Source organism: Dasypus novemcinctus, chromosome 25, assembly GCF_030445035.2.
Source record: "Dasypus novemcinctus isolate mDasNov1 chromosome 25, mDasNov1.1.hap2, whole genome shotgun sequence".
Lineage (NCBI taxonomy): Eukaryota > Metazoa > Chordata > Mammalia > Cingulata > Dasypodidae > Dasypus > Dasypus novemcinctus.
The window spans coordinates 22,855,075-22,877,612 of record NC_080697.1 but is presented as its reverse complement, the minus strand read 5'-3'; the positions used below and the strand labels follow the sequence as shown (position 1 = coordinate 22,877,612).

General features: G+C 39.4%; 1 protein-coding gene and 1 pseudogene across 1 annotated transcript; one reads left to right on the top strand and one right to left on the bottom strand.

The window, feature by feature from the left end:
- Positions 1-14,159: 14,159 nt before the first annotated feature.
- Positions 14,160-14,777, bottom strand: LOC101412852 (histone H2B type 1-L-like). Its single transcript, XM_071211868.1, has 2 exons — positions 14,766-14,777; positions 14,160-14,676 (listed from the first exon to the last, which is right to left on the bottom strand). Exons 1-2 carry the CDS (start codon positions 14,775-14,777, stop codon positions 14,332-14,334), a joined length of 357 nt encoding a protein of 118 aa, XP_071067969.1. The 3' UTR covers positions 14,160-14,331.
- A 59-nt stretch (positions 14,778-14,836) lies between these two features.
- On the top strand, positions 14,837-15,663 carry LOC101413284 (histone H2A type 1-like; annotated as a pseudogene).
- Positions 15,664-22,538: the final 6,875 nt, after the last annotated feature.

The following is a 22,538-nucleotide window of genomic DNA, read 5'->3' as shown; positions in this document are numbered from 1 at the left end:
GAATGTATAACCCACTGAATTTGAATGCAGTGTTCTGTATATGTTTGTTATGTCTAACTCGGTTTTCTTATTGTTCAAGTTCTCTGTTTGTTTGTTGATCTTCTTTCTAATTGTTCTATCTAATGATGTGAGTGGGGTGTTGAAATCTCCAATGATTATTGTAAAGATACCTGTTTCTCCCTTCAGTTTTGCCAGAGTTTGTTTCATGTATTTTGGGATATCCTGATTAGATGCATAGATATTTATGACTATTATATCTTCCTGGTGGATTGTCACTTTCATTAATACATAATGGCCTTCTGTATCTCTTATAACTTTTTTGTATTTAAAGTCTGTTTTTCCTGACATTAGTATAGCTACCCCTGCTCTTTTTTGGTTACTATTAGCATGGAGTACCTTTTTCCCACCTTTCACTTTCAGCCAATTTGTATTCCTGGGTCTAAGGTGAGTTTCTTGTAAGCAGCATATTGATGGCTCATTTTAAAAAATCCATTCCATTAGCCTGTATCTATTGATTGGGAGTTTAATCCATTCACATTCAATGGTATTACTGTAAATGCACTATTTCCTTCCACCATTTTATTCTTTCGTTCTCATACATCATATCATATTTTTGTCTGTCTTTTTATTCTTTTGGTTCTCTTTCCTGCTATTCTTTCTTCTATACTTTTCTCCAAGTCTCTGTCTCCTGTCTTTTTCTTTTAGATTCTAAGGCTTTCTTTAATATTTCCTGCAAAGGTGGATTCTTCTTTGCAAATTCTCTTAGTTTCTGTTTGTGAATATTTTATACTCACCTTCATATTTGAAGGACAGTTTTGCTAGATAAAGAATTCTTGGCCATCAGTTTTTCTCTTTCAGTATACGAATTGTATCATACTACTTTCTTCTTGTCTCCACGGTTTCTGGAGAGAAATCTGTGCTAGGTCTTACCTAATGGTTTCTGGAGAGATATCTGTGCTAGGTCTTACTGGATGTTCCTTGTATATGATGGTTTGCCTTTTCCTTGCTGCTCTGAGAATTTTCTCTTTATCTTTGACATTTGACATTCTGAGTAGTATGTGTCTTGCAGTGGGTCTGTTCGGATTTATTCTGATTGAGGTACGGTGTTCTTCATGGACACATAGTTCATTTCTTTCGTGAGAGTTGGGAAATTTTCAGCTATTATTTCCTCAAATACTCTTTCTGCCCCTCTTCCCTTCTATTCTCCTTCTGTAACTCTCAAGCCACGTATGTTGTTATGTTTCATGTTGTCATTCAAGACCCTGTGCCTCTTCTGGGGCTTTGTTATATTCCTTTTCTTGGGCCATGTCTTCTATTTTCTTTGTATGGTTCATAAATTTTGCTGATGTCTAGGCATCTGATTAGGATGTAGTTTATTCAGATATTCAATTTCTCTTTCATTGGGATTTAGTGGCAGGAGTTTGTGTGTTACCACTGCTCTTTGATTCTTGACCTAACTTGGATTATTAGGATTATCCCTGGTTGGTTGCTCAAAACTGAGTACTGGCCCCAGTAATTGATTGTAGACTTGCTTCCTAGGGCCTTGGGAAGGGAGGCTGTAGAGGCTGGAAAAAGCCTCTCCTACTTATTATTATTTTTTAATTTATTGAAGTGTATTACTCATACATAAACATACATAAACAAGTGTGTAATAATAGTTGTGAACTTAAACAAAACATACTTATATAACACCATACAGGACTCTCATAACTCACCCTGTCACCAATAACTTGCATTGTTGTTAAACTTTTTAAACTAATGATTAAAGAGCATTGTCAAAATATTACTACTAACCAAAGTATTTTTCCCCCAACCAATCTGATGATTATTATCTTTATATCATTTATATATGAACATACTTAAACAATTAAGTATATAGTAAAAGTTATGAGCTTACAAAGCAAACATGGATAACATCATACAGGGGTACCATACATCAACCCTCCACCAACACCTTGCATTGTCATGAGATGTTTGTTACAAATTATGAAAGAATATTGTCAAAATCATAATACTAATCATATCTTTATCTTATATTGGGTGTGTTTTCCCCCCAACCCACCCTATTATTATTTTTAAAATATATTTTTATGACAGAAGTTGTAAACTTAATAAAACAATCATGCACATATGCAGAATTCCCAAACAACACCCCTCCATCAACACACCACAATGTGGTGTGTCATCTGCTACAGTTAAAATAATATCATCAGATGTCCATAGTGTACATTTGGCTCACATTTCCCATACCACCTCAGTATCAACACAGTACATCTTTTGCATAGATGCAAGAATATTATATTATTACTACTAACCACAGTCCATAGGTCACTCCAGCTGTATTTTCCCCATGCTTCTCCACATTCCCACCCTGCAATAGTGATATACATTTACTCTAGCTAACAAAGGACACTCTTGCATCTGTACCATCAACCACAATTCTCATTCATGTCTTGGTTTCCTGTGCTATCCACTTCCTAGATTATTCTCTAGTATTCTGTCAGTTGGCATTTACATAACTAGACTATCATTTTCAGCCACATCCCCATTTATAAACTAGCTGTTACTCACTGTGTGTTACCATCCACTCTATACATTTCCACACTTTTACAGTAAAGCTAATTAAAACTTCTGCATACATTAAACATCAGTAGTCCACTCAGTTCTCCTCTTATCTCCTTTAAGAATTCATCACCTACCACCAGGTCTTGAAGATATTTTTCAATAATTTCTTCTAGAAGTTTTATGGTTCTTGCTTTTATTTTTGGTTTTGATCGATTTTGAGTTAATTTTTGGATAAGGTATGAGATAGGGGTTCTCTTTCCTTCCTTCAGCTAGGGATGTCCAATTCTTTCATCACTGTTTGTTGAATGGATTGTTCTGCCAGAACTGTGTGAGTTTGACGGGATAGTAAAACATCACTTGACCATACCTGTGAGGGTCTGTTTCTGAACCATAAATTTGATTCCATTGGTCTATTGTGTCTGTGTTTAGATCTATACCACGTTGTTTTTACCACTATAGGTAGGTATTATGATTTAAAGTCTGGAGATGAGGGTTCACCTTTCCTTTTTATGATGTTTCTGGCTATTCAGACTCCTTACCCTTCCAAATAAATTTAATGATCATGTTTTCAATTTTTTCTTTAATGCTGGTGGAATTTTTATTGGGATTGCAGTGAATCTGTATATCAATTGGAGTAGAATTGACATCTTAATGATATTTAGTCTTCCAGTCCATGAACATGGAATGTTCTTCCAGTTATTTAGGGCTTTTTTGATTTCTTTTAACACTGAGCTGCAGTTTTCTGAATATAAGTGCTTTACATCATTGGTTAAGTTTATTCCTGACTATTTGAGTTTTATCTGTCATATTTTATTTTCACCACTCTTTTAACACTTCTAGTTACTTTTATTTATATAATCTTCATTTCTAGACTCTTCCAGGCCCCTCTCTCCTGTCTTTTCTTTTCAGCCTCTAACATACCCTTTAGTATTTCCTGAAAATCCGGTCTCTTGCTTAGAAATTTTCTTTGTGAATATTCTAATTTTGCCCTCGTTTTTGAAAGATAAGCTTGCTGGATATATGATTCTTGGCTGGAAGTTTTTCTCTTGTGGTATCTTAAATATATCAGACCATTGTCTTCTTGCCTCCATGGGTTCTGGTGAGAAATCAGCACCTAATCTTATTGGATATCCCTTATATGTTATACATTGCTTTTCTCTTGCTGCTCTCAGAATTCTCTTTGTCTTTGGCATTTGACATTCTGATGAGTATATATCTTGGAGTTTGTCTATTCAGATTTTTTCTGAGAGGAGTACATTGTCCTTTTGGACATGGAAATCTACGTCCTTCAGTAGGGTTGGGAAATTTTCTACCATTATTTCTTCAAATAATCCTTCTGCCTCTTTTCCCTTCTCTTCTCCTTCTGGGATACCCATGACATGTATGTTTGCATGCCTTTTGCTGTCATTTAGTTCCCTGAGACCTTGTTCAATTTTTTCCATTCTTTTCTTCATCTGTTCTTTTGTATGTCCACTTTCAGAGGCCATTCCTTCAAGCCCACCAATCCTTTCTTCTGCCTCCTCAAATCTGCTATTATATGATTCCAATGTTTTAAAAATTTCATTTATAGCACCTTTCATTCCCATAAGATCTACTATTTTTCTATGTATGTTTTCAAATTCTTCTTTGTGCCCATCCAATGTCTTCTTAATATCCTTAATCTCTTTAGTCATCTCTTTGAATTTATTAAGGAGATTTGTTTGAACATCTATAATTAGTTGTCTCAACTTCTTTATGTCATCTGGAGGCTTATCTTGTTCCTTTAACTGGACCATAGCTTCCTGTTTCTTGGTGTGGATTGTAATTTTTTGTTGGTGTCTCTGCATCTGGCTTACTAGAGCATTTTTTCTGGGTGCAATTTATCTCTTTAGTTTAGGGCTTCCTGCCCTTTCTCCCTTGCTGGTTGTACAGTAGGAGCCAAGCATGTAGTTGGTGCTGTAAGCTCTGGAGGCTCAAGCTGCCCTCATTGTGCCAGGGACTGATGAAGCTTCTTCCAACTTTCTCCTTTGCCAGGAGTAGGGACAGAGTCACAGCTGTGTGGAATAATCCAAGTGCAGGCCTAGACTATAGTTGCTCAGAGAGACTGATGAAGCTTCATACCCCTTTCTCCTCTGCCTGGGTGGGGATGAAGCTGCAGGTGTGGGTAGCAGTCTATGCAGCGTGGGTCCAAGATGACCACAGATGCCCTGGTAGACTTCTGATTTTCAGTCTATGCCAGCCAAAGTTACCTGTAGTTACCTGTATAGGCTGGCGCAGGGCTCCTCAGCCTCCTCCCTGCCAGAGATGGGGCTGAAGCCTAGGCTAGGGCTGCAGGCTGATCTGTGTGAAAGAAATTGGTTCCTGCAGACACTGAGAGTTTCAGTCAGCCCGGCTTCCCCTCAGACTGGGGGCAGGGTCAAAATGGCAGCAACTGGCCTCTTTCTAACTTGGGTTTGTTCACACCCCAGCTGTTCCCAGGATTATACCTTAGCCAGCCAAGTCTACCAATCAGTGGCCAAAATCGGCAGCCAACCATCTCCTCCTCCCCTGTTTCTGGGAAAGGGAGCTTTCAATTCCAGCCACAGAATAGCTCCTGGGGTGGCTCATGCTGACAGAGTAGGATAATCACTGGCCTCCGTGTCTTGGCTGGTAATTTCCCAGAGAGGCTGGCGCAGGTCCCTCCAGCTTCCTCCCTGCTGGAGGTGGCACTGGGGCCTAGGCTAGAGCTGCAATATGATCTGGATGGAAAGAAGCCAGTCCCCACCAGAACTGTGATCTTCAGTCTGCTCCACTTCCCCTTGTGCCAGGTGTGGAGTTAAGATGGCAGCTCCCAGCCTCTTTCTGACTTGGACAGGCTCAAACTTTAGCTGTTCTCAGGATTATACCATAGCCCACTGAATTTACTCTTCAGTAGCTGAAATTGGTGTCCAACTGTCTCTTCCTCTCTTGTTTTGGGGAAGTGGAGCTTTCAATGCCAGTCAAGGAACAGCTCCCAAGGTGACTTGTGCCTCCAGTGGAGGATGGGCACCAGCCTCCAGGGCGTGGAGCACTCTCATTATGAGTCTTCTCTGCAGATGGGCAGTCTCTGCCTTCCACTCTTCAAGGATATTCCAGGATGCTTTTCTGGCCTCCTGGATCCCCCAGACAGGTGATTCAGCTAGCTCCAGAGAGCTCTGGGCGTTTGCTAGCTGCCCTGTAGCAGAAGCTGATTCTAGGAGCTCCTTACTCTTCCATCATCTTGCTGGTTCTCCTCTCCTACTTATTTTAAAATTTTTTGTTGTGCACTCCCTTGGTCTGCCAGCAGATGGTACTCTTTGACAGCTTTCAGTTCAATGTCTGATTGGTGTGTATTTGTTGCAACACAGACTGGATCAATATGATAAGAATTTCCTATCTGGAGGCTAGGAGCCTTGTAATTCAAACTTTCTCTGAGACTGTTCTCCAGCCTTCTCTGGCAGTTGTGTCCCTTTTCCTGGCTAGGAAATATTTCCACTCCCCTCTGAGTCCTCAACAATCAGTCCTTGTTAGTTTATAGAAGGAGATTGGGAGGTTTGTATATCTTTAGCCCCTGTGGGCTCCCAATGCAAACAATGGGTTGGCCCCACCCAGCCTGGAAGGGCTCCTGGGACACAGCAGACCAAATTTGTGAGTCAAAAGCTTAGGCTGTGTCCCTCTTTCTCCACTTTCCTGGATTGTCCTCAACAACCATTCTGGCTAGAAGAAAGGGGGATTGGGAGGGTTGGATTTCTCCAGTCCTTTGCTTGCTTCCAGGGCAAACCACATGGTCCCAGCCAGCCTGGAAGTACTGGTGGGATACAGCAGACCAAATTTAGGTCAGAAGCTGAGTCAGCCTTAGGCTGCATTCCCCTCTCTCTCCTTTCCTGGTGTGGTAGATCCCTGGAGTCCCCTTTGTAGCTGTGGGCTCAGAGGCCTGAGAATTCTTAAGTGTCTTTTCTTTAGTGTGGGGGATGGTGCTGGCAGCAGCAGCCACTGGTTTTGTTGTAGAATTTTGAGAGAGGTTCAATTATTTGCATATAGAGAGGCCAGGACTCAGGAATGATTTTGAGAAGGAAAAATGGTTTATTGACGGCTGGCCAGACTCAGGAGCTTTCTGTTTCAATCCCGAACCTGGAACAAGATTTTTGAGTCCCTTTTATACAGAAAGAGGAAAGGCCAAATGGTCTCTTTGTTCAGTTCTCAATAGGCTTGGATTAGCATATATATCTTCCACATCTTAGGTAAGCTTTTAGCATATTTTGTGTGCATTTCCCCTGAATACTTAAAGTTTATAGACCTTGCATTGTTAAACTGTTTCCTGGGACTAGAGTCCTTGCCATGGTTTCCAAGGGCAGTACTGCAGCCTCTTATCACCCCACACCCACAAGTCACAGATAGTTTAGGTTATCTCTTAAGAGACAAAGAGCCTCCCACCCATACCCACATCATTTCCCCCCTTTGCCAAAGTTTAACTTGCTAAACTTTGGCATAATTATTGTTGGAGCTATGAGGTGGATGGCTGTTTGTTGTTTTGATTGATTATTTATCAATCGTTGGTGTAGCATCCAGGACTGTTTTTAGATGTTTAGAAGTTTTTATTCTGGACAGCAGAATCCTGGGGTGGGGGCCCCCTGCAGTCATCCTGGGGCCACCCGTGCTCACGTGGATTTCCAGTCAGGTTCCAGATCCATCTACTAATTTTGTTTTACCTTTAAAGAGTCTACACCTTTAATCTAAAAGGGATGCTGAAGGGAGATGATCTCTTTTCTGTAACTGCTTCCTGCTGGCCATGGGCTGTAGTCATTGCCTAACAAGGTGTAAACTTCTTATTTTAACTGGAGGAAGATGGATCCAGCATTCTGCATGAGTTGGATGAAGTTTTCATATGGTTAATAAGATGTTCTCTGAAAGAAACAAAATTAATTAAAAATTTGGAATACCCGTTTTTAAAAGAGGCCATTGGATTACAGAGGTAGACAAGGTTAGGTGCCTGTAAAGATGGCACTCCTTCTTAAAAGCTGGTGGGAACAGCATATATATTCTTTTTTAAGTTATTTTTCTTTAGAGAGAAATTGCAACAGACACTTAGCTTTGTCTGAAGACACATTCCAAGCTGTTCAATGATTGACACTCATTTGCTCTGTCAGATGCTCCTGGTGAACTGGCATTCCTTGGGCAACTGGCTTCATTCAGGATTAGAACACTAAGTTGGAAACTTTCTTAGTTTTCAGCTGTAGGAGTGATCAGAACTACAGAATAAAGGTTTTTACACCTTGGTTTTAATTGTACAATTTCTAGCAATTTTGACTTGTTCAATAGGTGACTCACCATCAGCAAGCAAGTCTCACCTTTGCTACACAGTAGAGTACAGCAGAATATAGTAAGTTGACTGAGCCTGGCTGAGACTGCCACCTTACTCTATAGACATGTTTATTAACTGTTTAGAAAATGAATTTACTAGGAATTTAACATATCCAATACACTCTTGCACTTGATCCAAAATACAAAAGATAACGTTATAGTTATTAGACATATATTTAGTACAGGATAAGAGTACAGCACTTAATATTAACTAATGTATTACTTAATGCATAAGGATTCAGAGTTGCAATAATTAGTTTTAAGTTTCAGGTTTGTAATACTTTACATGTTACCTCTCCATGGGAGCAGGCCATAATGCCAATTGTGTTTAAGTTGTACTTACAGTATCCTGGTATCATGGCTCCACTTAGCATGTTCTTCACGCAGTGAGCAAGTGGCAGCACCGTTGATCCTAGAGAGATTTTCCAGTATTCTACTAGCCTGGTGCATAGTGCTCTCTGGCACTATGAAACAGTGCCAGTCTGGAGGTGATGTCCATTGTACACTTGGCTGTACTGAGTCATCATTGGCTGCTGCAGGAGCTTGAAACTGCAACATAGTTTCCATCGACTTTAGGAGCAGAACCAGAGGCTGATATAGCTTTTTAATTGAGGGGTCAGTGACCAGCCTAGCCAATAACTCACATGGAGAGGCAAAATGCAATGTATACAAGGCCTGGTTTGAATGCACAAGAGTTTGATAATGTTAAAGTTTATTCTTTGTTTTTATATATATATTTTAAACAATTTAATGCAACACATCATATATCAAATGACTGTTTACTTACACAATTTTACCATGAAGATAACAGTAGGTACTTTAGTAATAGAGGAAAAAAAATTATTTTTCATTGTTAAAATGAAAACAGAATATTTCCAATAGAATCAAGATAACTTTTTATTACCATTTACTTAAATATGTACCTTGAGGTGGCCTTCAGACAGGTTTTATTATCATGAAGTTATTTTTTTGCAACCAATACCAATCTAAGTTTTAGTTAACAATGACTTTTAGAACTAGAACTATTTAAACATTTTTAGTTTGGAAGATGTTTTACAAACTCTTTATAATTGACTATAACCACATCGACTAGCCACCTCATGTTTATATAAACTTATTAAATTACAATTACCAACCAAAGAAATTTAATCTATTTAAGAGAGCATATCTACAATTTTTTCTTTTAGCCTAATTTCACCAATGTGAACTTATAATTTTATTACTCTGAAGATTTTGTACATATAATGTTAATTTAGTTTATATATTAATATTGGGAGATTACACTCAAGTTAAATAAAATTGAAACCATTATAGTTTATGCAAGGAATGTTCTCTTTTTTCCTTACAGGAGGCTAAAAACTTCTTTTCTTCATTTAAGTTATGAAAATGAATAATTTAAAAGCATACTGACTACCAGGTTTTAAAGCATATTACACAATTACTTAATTTGTTTAATCATAATCCAGGAAAGATCTCTCCATAGTTTTTATGGACTTTACTTACTGAAATTTGTTAATAGAGCCACTAATTACCTTTATTTTGTTGGAAAGAAATCTTCTGGAAGAAAATAAGGCTCACTAGATTGTGGAGAAGAAGAAAATAATTTATTCTCAATCTTGCAAGAAGGGGCACAGAGCCAGATATGGGTGGCGCCCCGAACAAAGGAAAATGACACAATTTATACCCCTAAGCCTAGCACGCAAGCTCTTCCTCTGTTTCTCCATAGATTGGATACTTCAGAAGTTACAGCTTATCTGAGATCTAACTTTCCTGTGCAAAAATTTGTGATTTAACTGCTTCTTCTATCACATTCTACCCATTTCAGTTTTTACCTGCTCCCCTTTGTTAAATAAGGAATAGAATTTAGTGCTGAAATGGCACCGACCTAGCTCCTTCTTGGGCATTCTTTCACTGCCCATAGGACTGGCCTAAGCTGGTCTCCTCCACTGCTGTCCAATCCGGGAGTGGGAGACTGAAGCAGCAGGCCGCCAGGTTACACCAATCAACATTTTTTTAAATGTGAAAACTAACCTAATCTTTGTTTTTTTTTTACATTTTATGGCTGACAAAAGGTTTAAACTGGGAAATTACCGGGCAAACTGATTCTTAATTCCCTAGCCTAATAGTTAGGTTTAATCTGCCACACCTAGTCTTGACTTTAAAGCTCTTGCAAAGAGGAGGCCCTTTCCTAATTGTTTCTATAATCAGATTTCTATACAACTTTTTCATTCTGCTTAGTTTAATTTGGGCTTTAAGAATATTTACATATAACTGCATATTTAATTTTTAATAATTTGAATAGAGATCTTTTAAGAATTTTCATTTGTTAATTTGATATTATTATCCTGATGTATATTACTTATAATTTGCATTATTTTATATACTGTTTAGCTTAATTTGGGGTCCAGAAATATATATTATTTATATAACTGCATATTTAACCTCAACAATTTGAGCAAATAGGCAGACATGAATAGGTTGACACAAAAACATAACTTTAGCTACTTTAAACTTCTAATTTTTACAAAACAAGTGTGACTGCAAAACATTTCAAAGACTCCTGAACTCTTCTTAATTTGCACTATGACTGTGCAGTTTTATACTATGACCATGCAGTTTTACACAAGAATTTTCTTTCTTAATGCATTGTAACCAAAATGTTCTCAATGCTTTTGCACTATTTTTTGTTTCAGAACTTTATATTTTACTTTGAATTTAGCAGAATTTTGGATAAGCAACAAGATTAATTTTATATATATTTACTGACTATTTGAAGCCTCAGGGAGACAGACAGACTGGTTTCACTCATGAATTGCCGCTCTTAGGAACACTGACCATCAAGGCAGGAGACTTCTTCCCCTCCACCCTGCCTTTTGATTTTGGAGATAATGAAACTCCAGTGGTCATTTAACCTTATTCCATCAGGCAGCAATTTATTTAGTTTACACTTGAATTCATGAGAGAAAGGGTTACTAATACCAGGACAGGAGACAGTGACGTCCCAGCTCTTCTCTGGCCTGTAGGGGCAGAAGCTATTATGAAATAACCATAGGCAAAGGCAAGGGGTGAAGTTAGGCTTGAAGTAACCATAAACAAAGGAAAGGTTAGCTTAGAATTTACACTTAAATAATAGTTTCAGACTAAATTCACCCAGCTATAATTTCGGTTATTATCTTTTCACTGTTTTATAATATAAATGCACTTATAAATGATTTTAACTTAGTTACAGTTTTTATTAATTTTTTAAAAACCTGTTAATTTTATAACACTTTTAAACACCTTTCATTCAACTTATAACATACTAAATGAACTTAACTATTACTTTAATTTTTCTTTTAAGGTAAAAGAATAAATCTCTTGCAGTTAGTTTGAAATAAAAAGCTACTTTTCAGGATTTGATTTCTAGAACATAATGTTCTTTTAAAAGTGATAAGACCCTTTCTTCTTCAAACACTGAGGAAATGATGAGGTTAAAGCACAAGAAGCTATTTTGATAAAACAGATTTTCTTTGTATACTGATCTTACTCAATTTTAATCATAAAATTTTCCTTCCACAAACCTTCTACACTTTCAGTATTTATTCAGGTTTTGTCCCACACTCTACTCTTTCCAATAATCAATCATTTTATCTTAGGACAAAATCATCTTCTGTTTCCTTAACAATAAAAACATGTTCCATATATCCCACATACTAAGTTACCAGGCAAACTTCTTACAACATATAATTGCCATTAATACTAAACAAGCTTGTTAAAATAATGAATTTTCTTCACTTTATAAATACTTAGTAGCATGTAATACCAGAAAGTTTTTTTGAAAGCAAATTGGCAGGGGAGGCTGGCTGCAGAAGAAAGGTTTTCTTGTTATAAAATTACCTTTTATTAATATTATTATCAACTCAATTTTTGTTTAATAATGACCTTCTGCAATTAGCTATTTAAATACCTTAATTTAAACAATGCTTTGTTAAACTTTTATAATTATTTATACCTTTAAGACAAATTTTACCTTCACAGAACACATTCTCTTACTTAAAGTTAATACAATAACTTCTAAGAACCTGGGCAGAATGCACACGTATTTTGGCTTTGACACCCTATGGAGGGAACTTTACTGCATTTATCCTGATTCTGCTTTTCACCCCCTTCACTTCCCCCCCTTCCAGGCAGTCAGGTGCACAACAATCAAACAGGAATGCAGCTTATGAATAGAAGGTGTGGACTCACTGGAAAGGGACAATCCGCTCCTCCCTTTCCAGCTTTCAGCCAAAATGGGCAGACAGAACCTACTCAAATTTGGCAACTCTCCCAGGGACCCAGCCACCCTGACTGGGGCATCCCCAACAACTTGGGTGCGTGGCGCAGACACAGATGGCCTCCAAGCCCCGGCAAAGGGGCAGGCCAGAGACAAGACAGCAGAGCATGCACAAGCATCTAGACTCCACAAACATCCAGAGTCCTCAGTTTTGCCCCATAATTATTTCACCCCCTTGCCTTTAGCTCCACTGAATTCTACTTTACATAACCACACAACTCCAACACTAGCATTGAGCTGACACAGACAGAAGCACAAAGGTCACTAATCAGAACCACAAGTTCTATATATATTTTTTCAGCATGGCTGCCCCCACAGCCACCACAAACCTTAGAACACTTAACATTTGGTATAAAGCAAATTCATTCACAATTTAACACTATAACAAAAGATTTCAGCTAGACTTTTTCCTCTGTTTAATTTTACACCCAGGCCAAGCTCCACTAGAAAAGCCGATCCATTTTCCTGCAAACAAGTTTTTTTTTTTTTTAATCCAGACCAATTTCCAGGACATTAGGACTCGAACCTATAAACAACCCTTCCTATTAAAATCAAGACTCCACTCCTTTAGTGGGTGTGAGACTAGTACCAGATTCTAACGTGCACTTAGACAAACCCAAAACACCAGGGCTTTTTCCCGGTTTTTCTCCAGGACATTAGGACTCGAACCTATAAACAGCCCTTCCTATTAAAATCAAGACTCCACTCCTTCAGTAGATGTGAGACCAGTACCAGCTTTTAACATGCAGTTAGACAAATCTAAAACACCAGGGCTTTTCCCCAGTTTTTCTCCTTTTCCCAGGCCTAGAGAGAACGGCTTCCCCCCAATTTTCTGGGGCTACTACGGTTCTCTCGGGAGGTGATCAGCCTCCCCTTCCTAGCAGTTAAAGCTAGGGCTTTCCAGACTGTGCTCACCCGGGGAGTCTTACCTTCTTCCATGTTCAGAGTTCTTTTTTATTCCCAGAATCTTTCTCTTCAGACTTTCCATTACCTTCGATTTTTGTTGGGAAGATTCTGGTGGAGCCCACATCTTTTCTGGATTAAATTTAATCCAGGGGCACCCAGATTTGGGGTTCACCCGAGTCCTCCCGGCTTCCTTGGGGATTTGCAAGGGGCAGCAAAATGCTACCGTCTCTGGCCTTTGTTTGCAGTCCCATCTGGGTCACCAAAAATGTTGTAGAATTTTGAGAGAGGTTCAATTAGTTGCTTATAGAGAGGCCAGGACTCAGGAAAGATTTTGAGAAGGAAAAATGGTTTATTGACAGCCGACCGGACTTGGGAACTTTCTGTTTCAAACCCGAGCCTGGAACAAGATTTTTTAGTCCCTTTTATACAGAAAGAGGAAAGGCCAAATGGTCCCTTTGTTCAGTTCTCAATAGGCTTGAATTAGCATATATATCTTCCACATCTTAGGTAAGCTTTTAGCATATTTGGTGTGCATTTCCCCTGAATACTTAAAGTTTATAGACCTTGCATTGTTAAACTGTTTCCTGGGACTGGAGTCCTTGCCATGGTCTCCAAGGGCAGTACTGCAGCCTCTTATCACCCCACACCCACAAGTCACAGATAGTTTAGGTTATCTCTGAAGAGATAAAGAGCCTACCACCCATAGCCCACATCAGTTTCACCTCAGAGTTCTATCGTTGCAATTCCTCTCTTGTGTCCCTTTCCGCTCTGGGTAGTGTCTAGCCTTGACCTGGTGTTCTAAACCCTAGAAGATCTTTTTCTAGGCTGTTTCAGCCTGTCCTCTAGCTCTTTTTCTGGAGAAGAGAGTCCCATGTCTTTCTAGCCCACCATCTTCCTGGAAGTCCTACTCTCTTTATTAAAAGTGAAATATTTAAGTGCTCAAGTATTCATTTCATTTGTTCATTCATTTTTTCAACAAGTATTTATTGGAAATCTTACTGCACACCAGGAATAGCTACTAAAAGGCTGTGAAAGGAAGCGAAAGTGGCTCAAGTGATTGAGCTCCCACCTACCACATGGGAAGCCCCTCCATTTGTCTTTAAGGAAGGAGAAAACTGGAACAATTTCATTTTGGAAAGAGTAGAAGGCTCTGAAAAGAGCCCTTGGTGCCTAGGTCACCATATTGCTGGCTCTCTGGCAGTCAGAACTCACTTGGTGCTGGTGTACTTGGTGACGGCCTTGGTGCCCTCGGACACCGAGTGCTTGGTCAGCTCCCAGAGCAGCAGCAGGTGCATGGCCATCTGGATCTTCCCAGAGGTGACAGTCGAGTGCTTGTTGTAATGCACCAGGCGTGATGCCTTGTCTACCATATGCTTGAAGATGTCATTGATGAGTGAATTCATGATGCCTTTGGCCTTGGATGAGATGCCAATGTTGGGGTGGACCTGATTCAGCACCTTGTACATGTAGACCTGGTAGCCCTCCTTGTGGCTGTGCTTATGCTTCTTGCCCTTCTTCTTCTCTGCCTTGGTCACCGCCTTTTTTTTTTCTCTCTATTTTTTAAAAAATGTTACATTCAAAAAATATAAGAAGTCCCCATATACCCCTACCCCCTTCACCCCACTCCTCCCACATCAATAACCTTTTTCATCATGTGGGATAGTCATTGCATTTGCCGAATACATTTTGGAGTACTACTGTACAACACGGATAATGGTTTACATAGTAGTTTACACTCTCCCCCAGTCCACCCAGTTCACTGCCTTCTTGGAGCCCTTCTGTGGGGCTGGAACTGACTTGTCTGTTTCAGGGATATTTTTAAGTGCAGAAATGTTTAGAATGGGCAAAGGACAGTGTGTTTCCTCTTTATATAAAGGCAAATGAAGTGGTGACTAGTCAGAGGTCTGATTGGTAAAACTGGATGACATCACATATTAACTTTGTTCAAACAAAACAAGTGTACTTGAAACCTATGATTTTATTGGTTTAAATGAAACTATAATTCTAGACAATGGCACAGTTTCATTTTCATGCCCAGCAATGGCTATCAGAACCACTGCTCTGGGGATGCTAATTTAATGACTTTTTTTGTGGTGGTGTTTTTTAAAGACAAGGTCTGGACATGGCAAGCAGGGCAGGAAGGCAGTGGTCTTCCGGGCCTGCAGTTTCCCGTTAGCCCCGGTGCACCGCCTGCTCCGCCTGTTCCCCCAGGGCAACTACAACAGCAGGTCGGGGCTGGCGCCTGGGTGTACCTGGCCGCGGTGCTGGAGCACCTGACGGCCGAGAGCCGGGAGCTGGCAGGGAACGCAGAGAAGACTCGGATCATCCCGCACTACCTGCAGCTGGCCATCTCCAACGAGGAGCTCAGCAAGCTGCTGGGCAAGGTGGCCATTGCTCAGGGTGGCGCCCTGCCCAACATCCAGGCCTTGCTGCTGCCCAGGAAGACCGAGAGGCACCACAAGGCCAAGGGCAAGTCAGGGTCTTGGCAGCAAGCCATGCCTTCCAAACCAAAGGCTCTTTTCAGAGCCACCACTTTTTGAGAAAGGCTGTGCCTCTAGGATCACTATTGTCAGTGTTTAATGTGAAAAACAAATCACTGTGGAACTGTAGTTGGTAATTTTATGAAGATATCAGTCTATTTGGGGTTTTTGGTCCCTTCCTACGACTTTCATGACCATCTTATATCCTCAGTGTTACAGAAGGGTCTTGTAGGGAAAAAGGCAGAATGTGGTAACGATTTGAATGAGTTTTCCAAACGACCTTATGACTAGAGTGAGAGCATGTCTCCATTTTAGTTTGACAAGAGAAAAGTTATAAAAGCCAGTGTGAGGCCTGTATTTCAGAGGCACGAACATTAACTGCCTTTCCAATGTGGAATTTTGTAGTTTCAAGATTAAGAACTCTAGTATACAGCGGCACACCCAAATCACTAAATCCTATCAATTTTAAATGTACACAATATCCAGTGCTGTTGCCCACCTCATCAGTATTTCATGTGCATGTATGCGTTTGGAACATATCAAAGTACTGGAGTATAAACTCAAGGAAAAAACTTGACCAGTCAGAAAACAGTGCAGGTTTTTTAAATTAAGGTTTCCTTCTTGTGGATAATACTCAGATATAAGAGCATCAGGTTTTAATAAGGGTCTGAGAAATTCATGTGCAAGGCAGTTTTGTCAAGGGGAAGAAAGGGTACGGAGCAGTTAACTGCTCTGGCTGTGCTGTCGGTATAAGTCCTTGCTTCTACCCATCCTGGCTCCTGGTTTCCACAAGAAAAATATGTATCCCAGACAGAGCCAAGTTGAGATTGCTGAGGGGGATGTCAAGGTTAGAAATCACAGTAAGTTATACTTACTCTTATCTCTAGCTGTAATAACAGAAAAAGAAACAACTCTCAAAACCCACCACTCCAGCTTATCATCCACTAGGTAACAGCAAAGTTGCTTCAAGCCGGAACCTTTACCACTCCCCAGGATATCCACTTCCCCAGATCATGTGGAGACCCTCTCCCCTTAAAGCCAGAATTCTTCCCACTAGACTCCCTTTAGGGGAAACAAACAAGACTATTGACTTTTAATGCAAGACGATTTAGAGACAAATCCAGCTAACTCTCAGCCACATTTGGTGCAATAGGTCGAAGTTTTGGAATGAATTACCTTCTAAAAACAGTCAACGCCACACTTTATAATTCAGAGCCTTGGAATGGATTACCCCCAAACCACAGTTAATTGGCAGAATATGGAAAATAAGCACTGACTCATGGAATTCATTAACATTACCATTTAAAGTAATGGCTAACCTATATGAATTTAGAACTGCAGCAACCGGCACTTGGGTGTATTTTCTGGCATGGGGTGATGGAAAAATCCCTGAACTGGGGAGAAGATAAGGGTTTTATCCCTGAATCTGTCACTTAATGGTTGTGTGTCCTTGGGCAAGCTACTTAGCCTCTCTTGGACTCAAATTCCTACATTTGCAAAATGAGGGGGTTCTATAAGATGATCTTTAAGTTCTCTTCAAGCTGCACTATTTACTGTACAGCCTAAGAGAAAATACACAATTTCCACAGAAATGTTACTAGTAAAAACTGACTATGGTTAATAGAACTAATAGGAGAATGTTCTCTCATGAACTATAGCAAGTGTATAATACTAATATAGGCTGTTAATAACTGGGTGAGTTGGGGGAAAAAGACATCAAATGTAAGATGCTGGCTATAGTTAGTGGTTTTATATATATATATATATATATATTTTAAAGATTTATTTTATTTATTTATCCCCTTCCCCCTTGTCGCCTGCTTGCTGTCTGCCCTCTGTGTCCATTTGCTGGGTGTTCTGTGTCTGCTTGTCTCCCTTTGTTGTGTCATCTTGCTGCAACAGCTGTCCATGAGTGTGGGCAGTCAGCTCTCAGTGGATGCGGGCCAGCTTGCCTTCACAAGGAGGCCCTGGGAAGCAAACCCATGGCCTCTCATATGGTAGATGGGAGCCCAATCGGTTTAACCACATCAACTTCCCCTAGTAGTAATATTTTAACAATGCTTTTTCACAGTTTGTAACAACTGTTTCACAACAGTGCAAGGTGTTATTGGTGGGATACTGTAAGATGATATGCATGTTTGTTTTGTAAGTTCACAACTTTTACTGTATACTTACTGTTTATGTATGTTCATGTACAAATGATAAACTTCAATTCAAAAAGCTTTTTTTTAAAAAGAACACTTTTTTACCTTAACGTAGTACACAGAACTGTCTGTTCTGTACACAGTTGCTTGTCATCTGGTGCGTCTATCAGATTCATCTTTGTGTCGTCAGGAACTAGTTTTTGGCACATAGCAGACACTCATACAAACGTGAGTGAGTGAGTGAATGAAAAGGAGTCAGGTCTTCCTTTAGAAATTCTAAAATTCTGATAAGGCTTAAGAACACCATTTCCTTGTTCTTCCTCCCCATTACTATTCTATCTGTCTCCTTTTTAAAGCCAAACCTGGGAAGATGCTGACTCCATTTCCTCACTTTCCACTCGTTCCTCAGCATTGTCCAATCAGACTTTTACCCTTTCATTTATTTATTTAATTGAATATTATTTTATTCTTCATTTTCTTTAAAAATTAACATTAAATAGTCACATCCAGTGCAACTTTGCGCAGAAGACTTAGGTATGGTTTGTAAATATAAACTGTAAAATAACTGGGATGAATTCCCATGTATACCCATGTAAATATCTTTGTTAACTGAAATGTACTTTAAGAAAAGATAAAATCTGTAAATAAACTGATTTATAAATTTAAAAAAAATTTACATTAAAATAAATGAGGTCCCCATATACCCTCCACCCCCACTACCCCACTCCTCCCACATCAACAACCTCTTCCATCACTGTGGGACATTCACTGCACCTGGTGAATACATTTTGGAGCACTGCCGCACCACATTGACAGTGGTCTGCATTGTAGTCTATACTCTCCCCCAGTCCACCCAGTGGGCCATGGCAGGACACACAATGTCCAACATCTGTCCCTGCAGCACCACCCAGGACAACTCCAATCCTGTAAATGCGCCCACATCATATCTCTTCTTCCCTCTCCCTACCATCAGCAGCTGCCGTGGCCACTTTCTCCACATCACTATTACAATTTCTTCCCTTACTAATCCCAATAGTTCCCCAGCAAAACACCAGTAAGTCCACTCTAATCTATACTTTATTCCCCCATCTTGCGGACCCTGGGATGGTTAAGTCCAGTCCCCTCTACATCAAGAGGGGGCTTAGATTCCACATGGATGATGGATGCAACTCACTTTCACGTTTTCAGAGCTACTGAAATAGCACCTCTGAAGGTCACCAGTGGCTTTTGTGTTGGTAAACCAAATGGACCTTTTGTAGTCTTGGTTATACCTGATCTCTCACCAGCATACGATTTATTTGATTATATATTTAGGCATTTGTATTATATTTTATTGTCAATCAATTCCTTACAATTTAAAATTATAATGACCATTTATTTAATAAATCCAAGGCCAAAGTCTTCCTATTATATTGAAATATTTATTCAAACAACCCTTTATAGTTTGTAAAATTTATCTTTTTTAAAAAATCCTCGTAACACATGGTATGTAGCAACACCCCAATTTATGGATGATGATCCGAAGCCCAGAGATTCATCTAGTAAGTCATGAAACTAAGACTTGAGTCCAGGTCTTCTAATTTCATATTCTGTAATCTTTTAATTTTATCAAATGGACTCCCCTAATTATAATAACATTTCTGCTCAATTAATGATGATGTCAAACTGTAGTTACCCATCATAAAGTTGTTTTATTTGGGAATTTAAGTTTTAGCTTGTAATGTTTTTTCCAGCTGGGCATTTCACCAACAGTAACTGATTAGATAATATAATTTCAAAAAAGATTTCATTATGTCCATGACTGGGAAACATACTGAGCAAAACAGACTTTTGAAGCAATATTCTAAAATACCACGGCATGGGGATATTTCCCCGGAAAGAAGAGTCAGCACATTTCTTCTGAGGCCCTCCTCCCAAGTTCTCCTTCTTCTCTCTCTAGTACAAAAAGGAGACGCTTTTTCTTCTTCCCATCCTATCTTCCTTTCACAAATATTAAGTACCTAGTATATATCAGGCCCTCTACTAGGTACTAATGATCCAGTGGAGAGCAAGCCCCAGTTCCTGCCCTTATGGAGTTGACAGTCTATTGGGATACCAGACAACAGGCACCAGTGGGTAGCAGTGTGAGAGGGGGACAGCAGGTACCATGGTGGTCTATAAGAAGGGGACATAACCTGGTGTGGAGGATCAGGAAGGGTTCCCCTCAGAAGCAATGCTGTTTAAACTGAGACATGCAGGTTAGTGTGGGAACTGAATCACACCCCCCACAAAAGAGATGTTCAGGTCCTAACCTCTGGTCCTGTGGTGTGAACCCATTTGTAAATAGGACCTTTGAAGATGTTGTTGGTTAAAGAGTGGCCTACACTGAATGACAGCAGGCCTTAATCGAGTAAAGCTGAAGTCTTTATAAGCAAAGGAAATTGGACATAGAAAGAGAAGCCATGGGGAACAGCCAGAAGCTGGAAATCACCAGAACCCAGAAGAGAAGAGAAGACACCACTAAGTGCACTGCGATGTGAGAGAAAAGCCAAGGAATCCCAAAGATTGCCAGCCAGCCAGAGGATACTGACCCTGGGAGGAAGCAAGCCTTTCTAGCCTCTGAAACCATGAGCCAAGAAATTTCTGTTGTTAAGCCAACCCTTTGTATGGTATTTGATTTAGCAGCCAGGAAGCTAATCAAGATAGTAATAGTTCAGAATGGGAAACAGGCAGGGAAGGAACTCTCTATGGAGAGGAAACATTGGGCCTGTCAGGGAGACTGGAGAGTTGGGGGCAAGAGAGTGGGCAATGGGACGAGATGTAGTTGGAGAGACGGCATGGGGCCAGGTGGTCAAGGGTTTGTGTGTCAAAACACAGTACTCTCCACTCCAAAATTATTGGTGATGAATCCATCTGTTTACATATTTCTGTGGACATATTTTGTGGCTATTCCTATCTTTTGAGAAACTTAAAAATTAATACGGGATATAATTAATTTTTTCTTTTTTTTTTTTAAACTTCAGAATTAAGAGTTTATCTAAAATGAGAGATCAGGAGGAGGGTCTGCACACCTACACCCCTCTTTCTGTCGCATAGTTATTCATTCATTCATTGAACTCTCATATTAATTCACCTAGTCTGTTTATAGATTACTTTGGGTTTTCTATGTATATAATCATAGCATCTATAAATACTTAGTTTTGTTTTTCCCTTTTATCCCTTTTCCTTCCTTACTATGCAGGCCAAGACCTCTGGCATATTGTTAAAAAGTAGCAGACAACTGGTATTTTTATATTGTTTTTTACTTTTAAAAGGAGCGTATCTAATATTTACATTTAAATAAGTTTGTTCCCATATATTATTAATTTGTGAAAAGCTTTTAATTATAAATGAATATGGAATTTTACCAAATGTCTTTTCTGCATCTATTGATATAATTATGTACTTTTTCTCCATTAATTTGTTAATGGGATGGATTACACTAACAGATTTTCTAATGTTAAACCAAGTTTGCATTCCAACTTGGCATAATGTAGAATACTTTTTCTATTTTGCTGATACTATTTGCTAGTATGTGGTTTAGGATTTTTGCATCTATGTCAATGGGTAAGATAAGCCTATAGGGAAACGGACTTGGCCCAGTGGTTAGGGCGTCCGTCTACCACATGGGAGGTCCGCAGTTCAAACCCCAGGCCTCCTTGACCCGTGTGGAGGTGGCCAATGCGCAGTGCTGATGTGCGCAAGGAGTGCCCTGCCACGCAGGGGTGTCCCCTGCGTAGGGGAGCCCCACGCTCAAGGAGTGCGCCCGTAAGGAGAGCCGCCCAGCGCGAAAGAAAGTGCAGAATGGTGCCGCCCACACTTCCCGTGCCACTGACGACAACAGAAGTGGACAAAGAAACAAGACGCAGCAAATAGACACAGAACAGATAACCGGGGGAGGGAGGGAATTAAAATAAATAAATAAATCTTTAAAAAAAAAAGATAAGCCTATAATTTTTCCTTTTTCACATAATTTTGATATGTTTTGTTATGATGTTTATTAAAATTTCATAAAGTAAGTTGGAGTGTTCTCTATTTTTATTTTCTTTGGGAGTACTTGTGAAAAACTGGGATGCTCCATCCTTTGTTAGAGCTACCTATTAAACCATCTGAGCCTAGTGTTTGTGGGGAAATTTTAAAAAAATTAATTAATGTTTTATTAAAGGACTTGTAGGGTTACAGAAAAGTCATGCAGAAAATAGAGTTCACATATCCCGCCTTGCACATACACAGTTACCCCTATTATTAACACTTTGCATTAATGTGGTACCTTTATTACAAATGATTAAACAATATTATTATAAATTATACTATTACCTATAATCCATATTTACATTATAGTTTACTGGGTTGTACAGTCCTCTGGTTTGTTTTTTTATAAAATTTTACTCTAATGGCACATATTCACCCTAAAATTTCAGTAATGTAAATTACATTTACAATGTTGTGCTACCATCCCACCATCCATTACCAAACTTTTCCAAAACCCCAAACAGGAAGTCTGTGCCAATTAGGCATTAACTCCACATTCTACCCCAATCATGGCCTTTGTATTCTAGTTTCTTACTATAAATTTGCTTATTCCAATTATTTCATATTTGTGTGGTCATACAATATTTGTCCTTTTGTGTCTAGTTTATTTCACTAAACTTGGTGCCTTCAAGGTTCATCCATATTGCCATATGTATCAGAACTTTATTCCTTTTTATGGCCAAATAATATTCCATTGTGTATATTTATCACATTTTGCTTATCCATTCATCTGCAGATGGG